Here is a 17,077-nt window from a genome sequence, read left to right as displayed (position 1 = left end):
TGGTGCTTGCCTAGCATAAGCAAGGGTTTGATCCCTAGCAAAACACACACAGCTAACTGAAAAACTTAAGCAAAACATAACACGCTGCCTTATTTACGGACCTCATCCCATCCTATTTATCTTTATAGAGAAATAACTCAATGAGAACCAGGGATTTTGTCTGTTTTGTTCATTGGATACATATATCCCTGCACTCAGTAGCCACTTAAGCTATTTGTGGTTCATTGTTCCAGATGCTTCATAGAAAGTTTATTTACCGTTCTTATTTTGAGATTGCTTGAGAAGATAGAATTAAATGTGTCATATCAGAATACTATTTGTGATATTCTTCCGCTCTATTTTCTTCCCTTAATATTTTTTTCTGGTCAAAATTAGGATAAGAGCCGGTGTGGTGGTACATGTTTGTAATCCTAGTACTTAGGAGGCTGAGACAGGAAAATCATAGGTTCATGGCCAAGCTCAGCTACTTAATGAGGCCCTCTGCAAATTAGTGAGACCCTATTTCAAAATAAAGAATAAGAAATAAGGCTTGGGATGTGGCTCAGAGATAGAATACTCCTGGGTTTGATCCCCGGTACTGTAAAAAAAAAAAGGGGGGGGGTAAGTCTGAAAGTCTTTTCTATAATTTTATTTACAGAGTACTTCATGAGTATGGTCTAATAATTACTTTAATTAAGTATACTTGCCTGAATGTCATATCTGTATAAGAAACACAGTATGCCAAGGCTTCACTTAGTAACTTTCTTTTTTCTTCTTTAATAGGTACTCAGTTTTGACAAGTGTGCATCATGCGTGAGTATAAGCTAGTTGTTCTTGGCTCAGGAGGCGTTGGAAAGTCTGCTCTGGTAAGTCATTCTCACTGAATCTAAGCTTTTCACTCCAAGAAGTTATTTTTCTATTGGGTTTTATTTTTTTATGATTTGTCTTTATTTGTTAAGATAAAATCACATATTACCTTTTGAAGCAATATAATTTTCTTATAGTTTCAATTTTTAGTTATAAATAATTTTGAGGTGTATAGTTTGGGCGAAGCACAGAGAACAAGAGCATATAAATATGTGTGTGTTTGCATTCAGTGCCAGATAGGAATGACTATCTGGTTTGACTTTTGAGGTTTGCATTAACAGCCATGCTTTTAGCATCAAGGAATGGTATGGCAAGAATAAGAAATAACTTGGTGGTGAAGAGGTGAAAAAGAGGGGAGAAACTTAGAGGAAATCACTTTGAATAGTTTCAGTTTAGCAAAGCCCCACAAGAACATAGGTTGACCTGTTCTTTCTGTCTAGTGAGATAAACCATCTTACTTGGTCACTTAAAATGGCCACCTAACACAGACCTTGACGTGTTTGTATCAAATTAACAATTGTATGTAATATGGCATGAGCCACTTTTTCATTAGCATCTAAAGTAATGGAAAAGTTTTTTGAACCGTGTGCGTGCATGCATGCACATATGCACAAAATTATAATAACCTAATGCAGTGTAAATGCTATATAAATAGTTGTTATATTGGATTGTAATTTAAGATTGTAGATTTGAATTTGTTCTTTTCTTCAGAAATATAATGGTATATTGGATTTTTTTTTCAGACTGTACAGTTTGTTCAAGGAATTTTTGTCGAAAAATATGATCCTACAATAGAAGATTCTTATAGAAAGGTATGTTGCTTTTGGGGGGGTTTACTTTTGGTTCATTTTTTTTGTTGTTTTGTTTTGTAGTACTGGGGATGGGACCCAGGAGCATTCTACCTCTGAGCTATACCCCAGCCCTTTTTTTTTTTTTTTTTTTGAAACAGAGTCCCTTAAACCAGCAAGTCTGGCTTCAAACATGCGTGATGCTCCTGTCTCTGCCCCCCAAGCGTAGGGATTACAAGTGTGCACCACCACGCCCAGCCCTTTGGCTTTAATATAAATGTGAAAACTTGTTTTACCTTTATGATTATTGGATGTTATATACAGAGTAGGATGAAGAGGCAGTTAATTTAGAAAATTAGTGGGAAAAGTTTACTTGTTTCCTGGCATTGCATGTTTAGTATTGTAAGAAAATTATGAATACTCATATTCACTTACTCACAGAACTTTAAATTTATCTTCACTCCAGAATTGTAATTTGACACACAAATTTAGAGTCAGGTTATTCATTTCAGAGTGGCAGCACCATGTTTCCTACTACCTTTCCTACTGCATCAGAAAGACTTGTTTGCTCTCAAGCTCTGCTTTTTAACTTACAGAGGTTGTCCTGCCTCTGGTCTGCCAACACAGCAAATGACAAACACTATATAAAGACTTTTATGGTGGTGGTAGTGGGCTGGCGATTGAACCAGAGGTGTTTTGCTACTGGGCTTGCCTGCAGCACTTTCAGTTTTTTATTTTGAAAAGGGGTCTTGCCAAATTACTATGCATTGGCCATGAACTTTTGATTCTCCTGTCTCAGCCTCCCAAATTCTGGGATTACAGGTGTGTACTGCCATGCCCAGTTTATCTCCCGGCTTTAATATAGAAGTCAGCGTGGCCCCCACTGCTGTGCAAATATTTTTTATTCCTCCTTTTGTGTCCACAGTCAACCAAAAACCTGAAAACTCCTTTCTGAACTCCAGATGAAAATTTTTTTTTCTACAACTAATTCTAACTTTTTTGTCCTAGGAAATACCAGGTGGAAGGGTTACTAGAAACATATAATTTATTTTATAGCTATGTATTTCTTCCTTGCTACCAGAAATCTTGTTCCATTATAGTGAGGGAATGTATTTTCTTTTTGTTTTTTATTTTTTTTGCAGTACTAGGGATTGAACCCAGGGGCATTCTGCATCCAAACTACACCCCCAGCACTATTTTTTATTCTTTATTTTGAAATAGCATCTCAGTACGTTATGGAGGGCCTAAGTAGCTGAGGCTGGCCACGAACCTGCGATCCTCCTGTCTCAACCTCCCAAATATTGGGATTATAAGTGTGTGCCACCATGCCAAGCATAGTGAGAAAATGTATTTATATAGAGAAATAAAGGTGTATCTTGAGTATTATGGTAAAGTTCGTATACACAATCACTGCTAGCTGGGCATAGTGGTTCTTGCTTGTAATTACATTACATGGGATGCTGAGACAGGTTCTAAGATAGTTTCAGCAAGTAGAGAGACTCTCATCAACCTAACTAGACCCTGTTTCAAAATAAAAATTTAAAAATAGGGCTGGAGGCATAGCTAGGAGGTAGAATGCCCCTGGGATCAATCACTAGTACCAAAAAAAAAAAAAAAATCATAGCTGATATTATTGGAACTACTGCTGGTTTTATTTATCTGTTTGCTTGAGCTATTTTGAAATAATTTCTTCTCCAGAATTAAGTGCTGACTGTTGAGTGGGTCTTGTTGACTTTAGAACATGGGTTTGTGCCTAGTAAATTGGGGGGAGGGGTCTTTGAGCCTTAATGACTTAGCTATTTTTCTATTATACAAAAATATTGCTTGATAGTTGCCTTATAAAATTGCCATAATGTGCATCTTTTTTTTTTTATTTATTTCTGGTATTGGGGATGCAACACTGGAGCATTCTACCTCTGAGCTACACCCCCAGCTTTTTTTTTTTTTTTTTTTTATTCTTTATTTTGAAACAGGGTCTCACTGAGTTGCAAAGGGCTTCACTAGCTGAGGCTGGCAGCAAACTGCAATCCGTCTGTCTCAGCCTCCTAAATGATGGGATTATAAGTGTGAGCCACCATACACGGCTTGCATCTCTATTTTTAATGTTAGCTTTTATGTACATTTAAGGTTGTCTTAAGATCATCAAAAATGTGTTTTAATTTTTCTTTCAGCAAGTTGAAGTAGATGCACAACAGTGTATGCTTGAAATCTTGGATACTGCAGGAACGGTATGTAAGACAAATACCTAAATATATGCTGTTTGTATAATGTGGGATTTATAAATACTGTTACTCTACAGGCAAATATTAAGCTTGTTTAAAAGTACTACTTGGATTTTGTATGTGTGGGTGTTTTGTTTGTTTGTTTACTGGGGATGGAACCCAGGGGCTTTCTACCTTCAGGCTACACTTCCAGACCTATTTTATATTTTATTTGGTACTAAGGGTTTCACTAAGATGATGATAGCCTCACTAAGCAGCTGAGTCTGGCTTTGAACCTGCAATCCTCCTGTCTCAGCCTCCCAAGTACTGGGATTGCAAGTATACACCACCATGCCCGACTTGGATTCTTTATTTTATTTTATTTTTTTATTTTTTGGTGGCACTGTGGTTCCTGGAAGCCCTTTTACTTCCGGACTACACTCCCAGACCTATTTTTATTTGGAAACAGGGTCTCCTAAGCCAGCGAGCGCGGCTGGCTTTGAACCTGCACGATCCTCCTGTCTCTGCCTCCCAAGCGCGGGGATTACAAGCGTGCGCCACCACACCCGGCCCCAACTTGTATTCTTAAAGCTGTTTTTTGTATTCTCTTGAATTCTGCTGTGTGTGTGTGTGTGTGTGTGTGTGTGTGTGTATGTGTATGTGTATGTGTATGTGTATGTGTATGTGTGTACTGGGGATAGAACCCAGGGGTATTCTACCTCTTACATACACCCCCAGCCCTATTTTTTTTTCTTTATTTTGAAACAGGGTCTCACTGAGTTGCAAAGGGCCTCACTAAGTAGCTGAGGTTGGCTGTGAACGGCGATCCTCCTGTCTTAGCCTCCCAAATGCTGGATTACAAGTGTGTGCCACCACGCCTGGCTGAATTCTGCTTTTTTCAGTATTGTACTTTGTAATTGTATTGGATCAATTACTGGAAAATTTCAGAAAATTTTTTTTAATTTTTTTATGGGTGCACTGTATTTATACATCATAATAGGATTAAAAAAAAAAAAACTTTTGTAGACATACATGCACACATCGCCCAGTTAGCCCCTACCCGATCCCCACCCCGTTCCCTCCCCATCCCTCCTTCCCACGCTTGGCTTAGTGGTTGGCATCTAGTATTATAGCAATTTATCCAAAATTAACAATAATAATCTCACATAACAGTTTCATTTGTCGGATACCAAGCTTTTGATGACTTAAAGATAACATTTCAATATTTCTTTTTGCTTTCTTTTTTACCAGAGAATATTTTTTCTTTTTTTTTTTTTTAGGTGAAACTATCATACATTTATTTATTTTTCAGAAAAAATCTATCCTAATATGGAATATGGACTCTAGATACCCAAAACGATCTCGAAAAAGAACAAAGCTAGAAAATTTTTTAGAATGAAATTTTTTATAGTCTCACTAGTACTTTTAAAACAGTATATTATGATATTTCAGTCAAATAATGGGGAATACTTGGGCATACATTTATTCTTCAGTAGCTGTATAAACTATTTGGTATCTTTCTTCAACATATTTGTTGGCCACTTATAGTAGCTCTTTAATTACTATTATGAAATACCTGAGGCAGGCTGACTTTGTAAAGAAGTTTACTTTGGCTTACAGTTCTGGGGTACAAGTTGTTGGGATCACCTGTGGTGATGCCATCTCACAGAGTCCATAGGCAGTGCCCAGTGCCACATAGCAGCAACAGAGCATACATGACTGTCTATGTCTATCTCTCTGCTTATGAAGCCACCAGGGGTCCATCTCAGGAACTCTGCCCTAGTGACTTTAATCCTAATCTCTTCCCAAAGGCCCCATCTCTAAACATAGCCACATTGTTTCTATCACTCTTAATACCTCACAGTGGGGATTAAATGTTGACACATAAAACCTTAGAAGATGCTCAAGCCACACCTAACCATAACAGTCAACTAGATTTGTAAGATAGGCATTCATCTAACATTTGAGTGCCCAGTTATGTGCCAGGCACTACGATTTTAATCTCAAATGTTTGTAGTCTAGTGAAGAAGTGTGGGGAAATGGCAGGATAGGAGTGAACATGCTAATAGACCCCACAAAATAAAGCATTTTGAGCTAGCAGTAACTTGGGAGGATACTAGGGTGCTCTGTACATTATTATATTTACCACTCCTGCTTTATTTTATGATATATTAAAAAGCTGCCTGTGGCCATACATGGTAAAATATGCTTCTAATCTCAGTACTTGGGAGGCTGAAACAGGAAGATCACTAGTTTGAGGACAGCCTCAACTACGTAGTGAGGCCCTCTGACTTAATAAGACTGATTCAAAATAAAATAAGGAAATATAATTGGGGGTGTAGCTCAGAGGTAAAATGTCTCTGGGTTCCATCCCCAATATGCCTGTAAATTTCAATACTTGGGAGACTGAGACAGGAGAATTACATGTTCGAGGCCAGCCTCAACAATTTAGTGAGACCCTGTTTCAAAATTTAAAGGGCTGGGGGTATAAACTCAGCGGTGGAAAGCCCCAGGGTTTAATCCCCAGTTCCCTTCTCTCCTCCCCAAAAAAAGCTGCCTTAAGCCAGGCGTGGTGGCACACGCTTGTAATGCCCGTGCTTGGGAGGCGGAGACAGGAGGATCCCACAGGTTCGAAGCCAGCCATGCTGGCTTAAAAGACCCTGTTTCCAAAAATAAAAGAGTATAAAATAGGTCTGGGAGTGTAGCCCGGAGGTAGAAGGGCTTCCAGGAACCCCCCCGGTACCACAAAAACAAATCAACAACAACCAAAAAAAAAACTGCCTTAAGTGGCTTTTGAAGATAGGATGTTTCTGTTTTGAATAATACTTAATGGATATAAACCTTCATTGTATTTTTTTTCCCCCGGTATTGGGGATAGAACCCAGGGGCTTTCTACCTCCGAGCTGCACCCCCAGCCATATTATTTATTCTTTATTTTGAAACAGGGTCTCACTGAGTTGCAAAGGGCCTCCCTAAGTAGATGAGGCTGCCCAAGAACTGAGATCCTCTGGCCTCAAACCTTCCGAATGCTGGGATTAAAAGCGTGCACCACCACGCCCGGCTTATTGTATTATTTTTAAATAAAATACCTTATTTTGTGTGGTACTGGGGATGGAACTCAGGGGCATTCTGCCTCCAAGCTATACCACCAGCCCATTTTTTATTATTTACTTTGAAACAGGGTCTCACTAAGTTGGGGAGGGCCTCACAAAGTAGCTGAAGCTGGATCTTCCTGTCTCAGCATCCCAGGTACTGGGATTACAAGTGTGTACCAACACACCTGGCTCTAAAATATCTATTTCTTGAAAATAAAATTTTCCAATAATATCTTCATGTAATATAAAAATGTTACAAGATACAATATTGTTCATAGAGCTATGGTTACAGACTTTGAAAATTATCCCATTAACTGTTGAAGCATTCTTGTTTTTTGATGTTTATTTTTTGTATTATAGGAGCAATTTACAGCAATGAGGGATTTGTACATGAAAAATGGACAAGGCTTTGCTTTAGTTTATTCCATCACAGCACAGTCCACCTTTAATGATTTACAAGATCTGCGGGAACAGATTCTTCGAGTTAAAGATACTGATGATGTAAGCTGACCTCCTAATTACTATGTTTTATTTCCAACCCCTACTGTAATGGTGTCCAGTTTTAGTTTAAACCCAATCTAAAGTGCATGTATTTGGGGTGAAGTGTTTTCTAAAAGCTCTCAGAAAGGCAAAAACATATTTACATTTTTAAATATATGAACAGTAAGAAATTCCCTCTCATCCCCTTATCTTGTGAAAATGTAATGTTGCACCTTTTTTGGGGGGTGGGGGTCTGGGGATAGAACCCAGGGGCATTCGACCTCCAAGCTATACCCCCAGCCCTATTTTTATTCTTTTTGTTTTGTTGGATTTTTTTGTTTGGTTTTGGTTTTGGTTTTGGTGGTACTGGGTTCCTGGAAACTCTTCTACCTCTGGGCTACACTCCCAGACCTATTTTTTATATTTTTTATTTGGAAACAGGGTCTCTTAAGCCAGCAAGGCTGACTTTGAACCTGCACGAGCCTCCTGTCACCGCCTCACAAGCACAGGGATTACAAGCCCAGCCTTATTCTTTATTTTGAAACAGGGTCTCACTAAGTTCAGGAGGGCTTCACTAAGTAACTGAGGCTGGTCATAAACTGCAATCCTCCAGTCTCAGCCTCCCAAATGCTGGAATTACGGGCATGCGCCACCACATCCAGCTTACGTTTCTTTCTTTCTTTCTTTCTTTCTTTCTTTCTTTCTTTCTTTCTTTCTTTCTTTCTTTCTTATTTATTTTGCAGTACTGGGGATGGAAGCCAGAGCCATTGTACCTCTAAGCTACACCCCGAGCCCTATTATTTTTTAGTGTGTGTGTGTGTGTATGTGTGTGTGTGTATATATATATATATGGAAGCAGGGTCTCACTAAGTTGCTGAGAGCCTCACTAAATAGCTGAGGCTGGCTTTGAACCTGTGTGATCCTCCTGTCTCAGCCTCCCAAGCGCTGGGATTACAAGCGTGCGCCACCACGCTGGGCTCTCAGACAATATTTTTTAAATGTTGAAATATATTGGCTCTTTACAATAATACCCTTTGTGTGTGTGTGTGTGTGTGGTTTTTTTTTTTTTTTTTTTTATGGTAGTAGGGATTGAACCCAGGGGCAGGGTCTCACCAAGTTATGGAGGGCCTCACTAAGTAGCTGGGGCTGGCTGTGAACTTTGATCCTACTGTCTCAGCCTCCCAAGTACTGGGATTTACAGTATACTTTATTTGGAAACAGGGTCTCACTAAGTTGCTGAGAGCCTCACTGAGTAGCTGAGGCTGGCTTCGAATCTGTGCAATCCTCCTGTCTCAGCCTCCCAAGTGCGGGGATTATAAGCATGTGCCACCATGCCCGGCTTCCATTGTGTTTTTTAAAAGGTTATTTTTATTACAATAATTATTTTTAAATCCATTATATTATTTTTCTTTTTTGTAAGTACACCAAAGCCTGTTATCTAAAAATTTCCTTGCAAAAGGTTCTCATTGTATCTACACTGGCTAGGTTATGTCCCTTTTGCTTTATATATGTGAGAGTTTTTAGTCTTTTTCTTTATTTCCCTTTGGAATTTTCCTTTGAAATCTGTATGAAAAGAGAAGACAGTGAGGTAATTAACCTAAAAGTCAGTACTATTACAATATTATTTTTTTTAGTCTTAAAAAATAATATTGCTAAGGTTTTCATAGTTTTTTTTTTTTTTTTTAACGGGGTTGGGGATGGAACTCAGGAGGGGCATTTGACCTCCAAACTACACCTCCTGCCCTATTTTTTATTATTTATTTTGAAACTGGGTCTCACTAAGTTGCAGAGGGCCTCAGTAAGTAGCTTGAGGCTGTCCACAAACCGTGATCCTCCGGTCTTCGCCTCTGAATGCTAGGATTACAAGCGTTGCGTCACCACGCCCGGCTAAGGTTTTCATAGTTTAACAGTAAATTTTCTTTCACGGTAATTTGGTGTTTTTCTCTAGCATCATAGGAAAAATAATTATTAGGGTTGACTCTTAGAATTCTTTTTACTTAAATTTGTACTGTATACTTACTTTTGCCCTCACAAATGTCTTTTTAGGTCCCAATGATTCTGGTTGGTAATAAGTGTGACTTGGAAGATGAAAGAGTTGTAGGAAAAGAACAAGGTCAAAATCTAGCCAGACAGTGGAACAACTGCGCATTCTTAGAATCTTCTGCAAAATCAAAAATAAATGTTAATGAGGTATGCTCCAATATGTTTAAGTTAGCTCTTTATTTGGAATATAGCATTTAAAATTAGTGGGAAAAATATTTCTTTGTTTAATACAACTCTAAGTTAATATGTGTTTGGGATGATACGTTGATGATAAAGGCAAAAAAAAACTTGTTAAATGTATGCATATAAATAAATAATACTATTTTTAGTCCCTTTAGTAGAATGCTGGTACAGTGAAATTAATGAAAAGAGAGGGCTTGACAGAGGATTAAGGGAGACAGATAACTTATCAGTATATGAAGGGTGTTATATAAAAGACTAAAATTCAGAAAGGCTTGCATGAAATGAGGTACTATTGGATAGGACTGTAATCTCAACTACTTGAGAGATTGAGGCAGGAGGATTGCAGGTTCAGGCCAACCCAGGCAATTTAGCAAGAACCTGTCTCAAAATGAAATAAAAAGGTCTGGGTATGTAGCTCAGTGATAAAGCACTTTACTAGAATGCCCAAGGCCCTGGTTTTCATTCCCAATAACAACAACCAAAAAAAAATTAGTGATTCTTGATGGGGCTTAAAGTTACATTGTAGAGCAAAGACATAGATTTGAAGAAGAGCTTAGAATGTTTTTCCTTTGTAGAATGGAAAGTGTTCTTACTGAGCTAAAATCTCTATGGCTCCTTCAACTAAGGACTTACTTTAAGAAGAATACTTTTAATACTCACAAAACATAAACAGCAACTTGGCACTTATAAGAACACTTGGTTTTATTCTACTTCCTTCAGTGAAAAGAATATTTGCTTTCTGGGAGTTCCATTTATATCCATGGAAATTTCTGTCTTTATTTTACTTTTTCTGTTTTGGGGGGTTTTGTTTGTTTCTCCTGTAAATTAAAATAATAATCTGTTTGTAGATCTTTTATGACCTAGTGCGGCAAATTAACAGAAAAACTCCATTGCCTGGGAAGGCCCGCAAAAAGTCATCGTGTCAGCTGCTTTAATATACTAACTGTATTGTAGCTCTGAGCCAGGTATGTTAATTTATCTTTCCTCTAACTTCTTATGACCCAGTTTCATTAAAAGGATACTCTGTCATGGTAGAAAAACAAGCATAGATTTTTTTTATTGTTCTAAAGCATAAAATGTTACTATGAGTTAGTATGATAGTATATTAATTTAAATAATGATTTAATTTATCACAAGTAAGGTAGTCTACATAAGTGATTAGTCTAAGTAAGTTTATTCAGGGGCTGGGGATATAGCTTAGTGGTAAAGCACTTGTTAACACATACTAAGTAACACACTATAGTTAGTTAATAGCAGAGGCAGTCTGGCTGAGTCTGTGCGTAGCTATTATACTATGATGTTTGCTATAGAATCATATAATTGGGGCTCCAAACCTGTTAGATATACCTTGAGGATATGACAGAGGCCTTAAGCCGAGAACTGAAGAACAACTAGAAATTAGCATGTTGAGATGAAGGGTCCCAGACTGAACCACTAACGCAACAGAGAAGTGAGCAAAGGAAAACTGTGAATGCACAATACTTTATATAGGTTTTGCTTTTTTAGTTTCCTCAGGGGTTTTGTTTTGTTTTGTTTTTGTTTTGCAACACCAGGGATGGAAACCAGAGGCATCCTACCTCCAAGCTACACCCCCAGCCCTAATTTTAGACTTATTTTTTTTATTTTATTTTTTTATTGGTGCACTGTATTCATACATCATAATGGTATAAAAAAAAACTTTTGTAGACATACATGTACACATCGCCCAGTTAGCCCCTACCCGATCCCCACCCTGTTCCCTCCCTTGAAACAGGTCCTCACTGAGTTGTGAAGGGCCTCACTAAGTAGCTGAGCCTGGCCGCGAACCGCGATCCTCCGGTCTCTGCCTCCCGAGTGCTGGGATTACAAGCATGCACCACCACACCAGAGTCTTTATATAGGTTTTGAAAATTATTAAATATGATTTATATGAGTAAAGCATTTAGATTAGTTCCTATCACTTAGTAAACACTCAACTATTAACTGCTGCTGTGTACCAGTGATAATGGTTTCCTATTATCATTAAAGCAATGTTTACTCTACCCTTATTCTTAGGAACTTTGTGACTATTTTCTCCTATGTTAACTTGGATTTTTAATTTTAGAGTTGTTGTCCCTACTGTCCATCAAGGGCCTTCTGTTTAGTGATCAACCATGTTATGATAACCTCTCATTCCTAACCACATGCCCATTCTCAGCAGCACACCGGACCGTGAACTCACACACTCCCATCTGTCCTTTCCAATTTGCTACATTCAATCAGCTCAGTTTTAAAAAACTAGATTACAAATAACATTTAGATTTAGAAAAAAGACCTAAAGTTCTAGGTATTTGCGAAAATTATTTGATCAGCCACATCTATATTAGCAGCCCTTTGAGGGCTTAAAACTATTCTGATCCCCAGTAAAACAAAGTTTATTTTAAAAAAAACAAAAACAGTTGTTCTAAAAGCAAAAGCCCAGCCAGACTGGGTGCTGTGGTACACACTTGTAATTCCAGCATTTGGGAGGCTGAGACAAGAGGATCGTGGTTCAAGGAAAGCCTCAGCTACTCGGTGAGGCCTTTGCAACTCAGTGAGACCCTGTTTCAAAATGAAGCAAAAATAGGGCCTGGGGTGTAGCTCGGAGGTAGAATGCCTCTGGGGTCCATCCCCACTGTCACACACACACACAAAAAAAAAAGCAACAGCAAAAGCTCTGCTGTAGCTGGGCTTGGTAGCACATGCTTATAATCTCAATATTTAGGAAGCAGAGACAGGAGGATTACAGGTTCACAGCCAGCCTCTGCTGCTTAATGAGGCCCTCCGCAATATAGTGAGACTGTGTTTCAAAATCTTAAAAAAGAAAAAAAGGGCTAGGTATATAGATCAGATGTAGAATGCCCCTGGGTTCAATACTGCAAAAACTTTTAAAAAGTACTACAAAAAAATAAAAGCCCAACCATGTGTAGAAAATCACCCAAATTAAATATCTGACAGTTTACATTTTGCTTTTTTAACACTACTTGCAAATTTCTGTGTATGTGTGTGTTTGGTACTGAGGATTGAACCTGGAGGTGCTGCATCCCCAGCACTATTTTATTTTTAGTTTGAAACAGAGTCAGCTAAGTTGCTGAAGCTAGCCTCAAACCTGCACTCCTGTCTCAGCCTTCCAGGTACTGGGATTACAGGTGTGTATCACCATGCCCAAAGTTTAATTTTCTCTGAAGGAAAAAATTCCATGTAATAATACCAGCTTTTATACCAGGCTTTCTACCTCCAGGCTATACTCCCAGACCTATTTTTTTGTATATATTTTGTTTGGAAACAGGGTCTCACTAAGTTGCTAAGAGCCTCACTAAGTAGCTGAGTCTGGCTTCAAACCTGCGCGATCCTCCTGTCTCAGCCTCCCAAGTGCGGGGATTACAAGCATGCGCTACCACGCCCGGCTACCCCAAGCCCTATTTTTTATTCTTTATTTTGAAACAGGGTCTCACTGAGTTGCAAAGGGCTTCACTAAGTTTTTCAGCTGAGGCTATCCTTGAACTGTGATCCTCCTATCTCAGCCTCCCAACTGCTGAGATTACAAGCGTGCACCACCACATGCCTGGCACCAGCTTTTTTTTTTTTTTTTTTTTTTTTTTTTTTTTTTTTTTACATCTAGAAGTTGATAGGATCTTGTGTATAGATATGGAATAAGAAGTATGTAACCATCAACTGTGAAATAGTAAAGAACCATCATGAAATAATTTTTTTTTGTGTGTGTGTGTGTATGGTATGAGGATGAAACCCATGGGCGTTCTACCTCCAAGGTACACCCCCAGCCCTATTTTTTATTCTTTATTTTGAAACAGGGTCTCACTGAGTTGCATATGGCCTAAGTAGTGGCTGAGGCTGTCCTCGAACCACGATCCTCCCATCTCAGCCTTCCAAATGCTGGGATTACAAATGTATGCCACCACGCCCAGCTGAAATAATTATTTTTGTCTACTTTTTTTTTTTTTTTTTCCTGTACTGGGGATGGAACCCAGGGGCATTCTACCTCTGAGCTACACCCCCAGCCCTATTTTTTATTCTTTATTTTGAAACTGTGTCTCACTGAGTTGCACAAGGTCTCACTAAGTAGCTGAGACTGTTCTTGAACCGCGATCCTCCAGTCTCAGCCTCCCAAATGCTGGGATTACAAGTGTGCGCCACCACGTCCGGCTTGTCTACTTCTCTTAACCAGCTTGTTAGCCACAAAGATTCAGGAAACAAGGTCTTAATTTTCTGATACTAGAAACCTTGCCCGGGTGTCCATCCTATACTTACGATGTAATTCCAGGATTTGAACACTTACAGGAGCATTCATTTTATTAACATTTTTTAATCCTAAAGTTGACTTGACTTAAAATTTTTTTTTGTGGTACTGGGGGTGGAACCCAGGGGCATTGTACCTCCGAGCTACACCCCCAGCCCTATTTCATTTTATTTTTGAAACAGGGTCTCACTGAATTGTGAAAGGGCCTCACTGTCCTCAGCTGAAGCTGCCCACGAACCTTGATCCTCCTATCTCTACCTCCCAAATGCTGGGATTACAATCATGTGCCACCATACCCAGCTTGACCTAAAATTTTAATGGTTTGTGTGTGTGCTTATTATTGGAGAGGCAACCCAGAGGCATTTGACCTCCAAGATACACTCTCAGATTTCGTTGTGGTGGTGGTGGGTTTTTTTTGTTTGTTTGTTTGTGTTGTGTGTGTGTGTGTGTGTGTTTAGGTACTGGAGATTGAACCCGGGGGCATTCTACCTCCAAGCTACACCCCTAGCCCTATTTTTTATTCTTTATTTTGAAACAGGGCCTCACTAAGTAGCTGAGGCTGGCGCAAACCTGCATTCCTATCTCATCCTCCCAAGTACTGGAGGGTTACAAGCATGTTTCACCACATCCAGCTCCCTAGCCCTTTCTATTTTTTGTTTTGAAATAGGGTTTCGCTAAGTTGCCAAGGCTGGTCTTAAACCTGTGATGTTTCTGTCTTGGCCTACCAAGTATTGGGGTTGCAGGCATGCACACCATGCCTGGCAGTTTTTGTTTTTGTTTTTGTTTTTTCTTTTTAATCTTTGGAAGATGACACACAGGAATTTGCACAAAAGTATTTCTCTTTGTGTATTTAAATTTTTTTACTAATTTTCAAGAGGACAACAGAATAGACTTCATCCGGCCGGGCGTGGTGGCGCACGCTTGTAATCCCCGCGCTTGGGAGGCGGAGACAGGAGGATCGCGCAGGTTCAAAGCCAGCCGCGCTGGCGTAAGAGACCCTGTTTCAAAAATATAAAATAGGTCTGGGAGTGTAGCCCGGAGGTAGAAGGGCTTCCAGGAACCCCAGTACCACCAAAAAAAAAAAAAGAATAGACTTCATCCATCATCTTTGGAATGAAAAGTTGAAAATATCTCTACTATGCATTGTGGTACATTGTCATTTATGTGGTGACTAGAACAAGAGCCTGTAGTACATTCATAATATATTCTTTTCTGACACTTTAAACTGTGGTCTTACTGTTCCCTTTGGGTCCTTAAAGTACAGGTTTCAACTAATTTTTTTTCTTTTTGACAGGTCTGAAGAACTGTTGCCCAATTCAACAGTGCCAGCATTCCAACTTTGTTAAACCTACCAACATCTTAAATGGACTTTTCTGTGGTGGTACCCTTTAAGAGGCGGATGAAAGCTACTATATCAGTTTGCACATTCTAATCACTTTCCAGTATCACAAGAGAGATTTTTACTTATATAATAGTCCTAGAGTATGCAGCTGGTGAAACCAGAGGCTACATCCAGTATTACTGCTAAGAGACACTCTTCACCCACCACCGTTGTACATGTGTGAAATGGTGTACTGTAAACCTTAACATGCCCCATACTTTGTATTGGAGAGTACAATAATGTAAATCCTAAAAGCACCACTATTTTAGCATAATAAAAGAAAGTCCAAAGAGCTCCTATATAGACTACTCCAGATAACTTCGCTTCTTTGATACTTGTAGCTTATTGTAATTTTTTTTAAAAAATCAAGGTCATTATCATTGTATTGTACAAAATAAGCGCTTTGATTAACACAGCTATATAGTTTTTTTAATTTTTCAAAAACCTGTGGAGACAGTGATCTTGTCTTTAAATATGATAGTCCTTTCAGTATACTGTCTTAGATGAAAGACTTTGCCTTTAATATCTGTTGGGAAGGAAATGTCCAGACTTTTCAAATCTCCTTATTATATGTTTCCTTTTTTGTTTACATAGGGAACAATGTTTATAGTTGTGTGTACAGTGGGGGTCTACAACAAGAAGTGTATATTTTCAAACAATTTTTTAATGATTTAACAATTTTGTAAATCATTTTCAGGCTTCTGCAGCTGTAGATTCTCACTGTGAATCCCTTGCTTGCTCATGCATAAGTGTATTTGCAATACCAAATATACAGGTTTAGTATTTTTGCCTGTTAGTGATTGTTTCACATGTGTAACGTTTTGGTTGAGATGTTAAATGGTGGACGAGTACTGTGGATGTGAATGTGGGAAGTAATTTTAATCATTTGTAATTGGTCACAAGGCCTAATTTGCAGTAGCTCTTGCTGTTTTATTTAACAATGCCTTGTTGCTTTGTATGCATTAACGTTTGGGTGTAAAGATTGTGTGTCTATCCAACAGGGAGCCACAGTATTTAAATTGACCAACCTAATGTTACAACTACTTGGAGGTGGCCAAATGTAAACTAAAAGCCTTAATTAAAGTGGTGCAATTTTGTATAACTTAGCATCAGTAGTTCAATAAATTTGGATTGCCATGCAAGGGCTTGCATTATAATTACTTGCCACTTGAATGTGTTTTGTGTAATGTTTTAATAGTGTTAGTAAATAAATATGGGTTTACCTTTTTAAATGTAATAGGTTTTATTCTACAAATTGTGGTTTCAAAACTTAACATATGGGTAAATCAGACTCATTAATTAATTCCAGGAATGATGAGTGAAAGATGTCAGGGGTTTTTCCTAGTATTGTTTGAATATCCACATTACCACCTTTTGAACTTTTCCTTGAGAAAGAATTTTGTAAATCAAGCAATATTACTTATGAACACATTGCCATTGGGTAATGTTCAGTAGCTCTTTGGGGTGACAGAGGAAGGGTTTAAAATATGTTGGTGGATGCTAAGCAATGGATTTTATAGAAAAAGAGAATGAAGTTATACCTAGAACATTATGGTTATAAAAGTCTTTGAATGATGTGGACTCAAGTACTACTTTCTTTTTAGAGTATAGATCTGTCTTTGTCTTATGTGTGCTTAATTAAATTCTTCTGTAAAATTTGTAAAGGAGCTCTTAACTCAAACTTTTACATATTTACCAGCCACTGAAGCAATTAATTAGTGGTATCTTCTAATTTACAGGTGTGTGCTAATTCCCTAAATACATGCTATTTAAATGGGACATTAAAGGCTTTCGTTTTAAGAAGA

At 38.4% G+C, this 17,077-nt stretch overlaps 1 protein-coding gene across 4 annotated transcripts; it reads left to right on the top strand.

Annotated features, from left to right (window-relative positions):
- Positions 1 to 788: 788 nt before the first annotated feature.
- On the top strand, positions 789 to 10,571 carry RAP1B (RAP1B, member of RAS oncogene family; the record flags this gene model as incomplete). 4 transcript variants are annotated; one of them, XM_080705400.1, is made up of 6 exons in its annotated part: positions 789 to 845; positions 1,590 to 1,658; positions 3,806 to 3,862; positions 7,291 to 7,431; positions 9,457 to 9,600; positions 10,485 to 10,571. In XM_080705400.1, 6 exons carry the CDS (start codon positions 789 to 791, stop codon positions 10,569 to 10,571), a joined length of 555 nt encoding a protein of 184 aa, XP_080561526.1. The 4 variants fall into 4 exon arrangements, with proteins under 4 accessions (XP_080561526.1, XP_080561527.1, XP_080561529.1 ...); XM_080705401.1 differs by lacking the exon at positions 3,806 to 3,862; XM_080705403.1 differs by lacking the exon at positions 7,291 to 7,431.
- Between the last annotated feature and the right edge of the window lie 6,506 nt (positions 10,572 to 17,077).

Source organism: Muscardinus avellanarius (assembly GCF_963383645.1).
Source record: "Muscardinus avellanarius genome assembly, chromosome: 11".
Taxonomy (NCBI): Eukaryota; Metazoa; Chordata; class Mammalia; order Rodentia; family Gliridae; genus Muscardinus; species Muscardinus avellanarius.
This window is presented reverse-complemented; position numbering and strand designations above follow the sequence as displayed.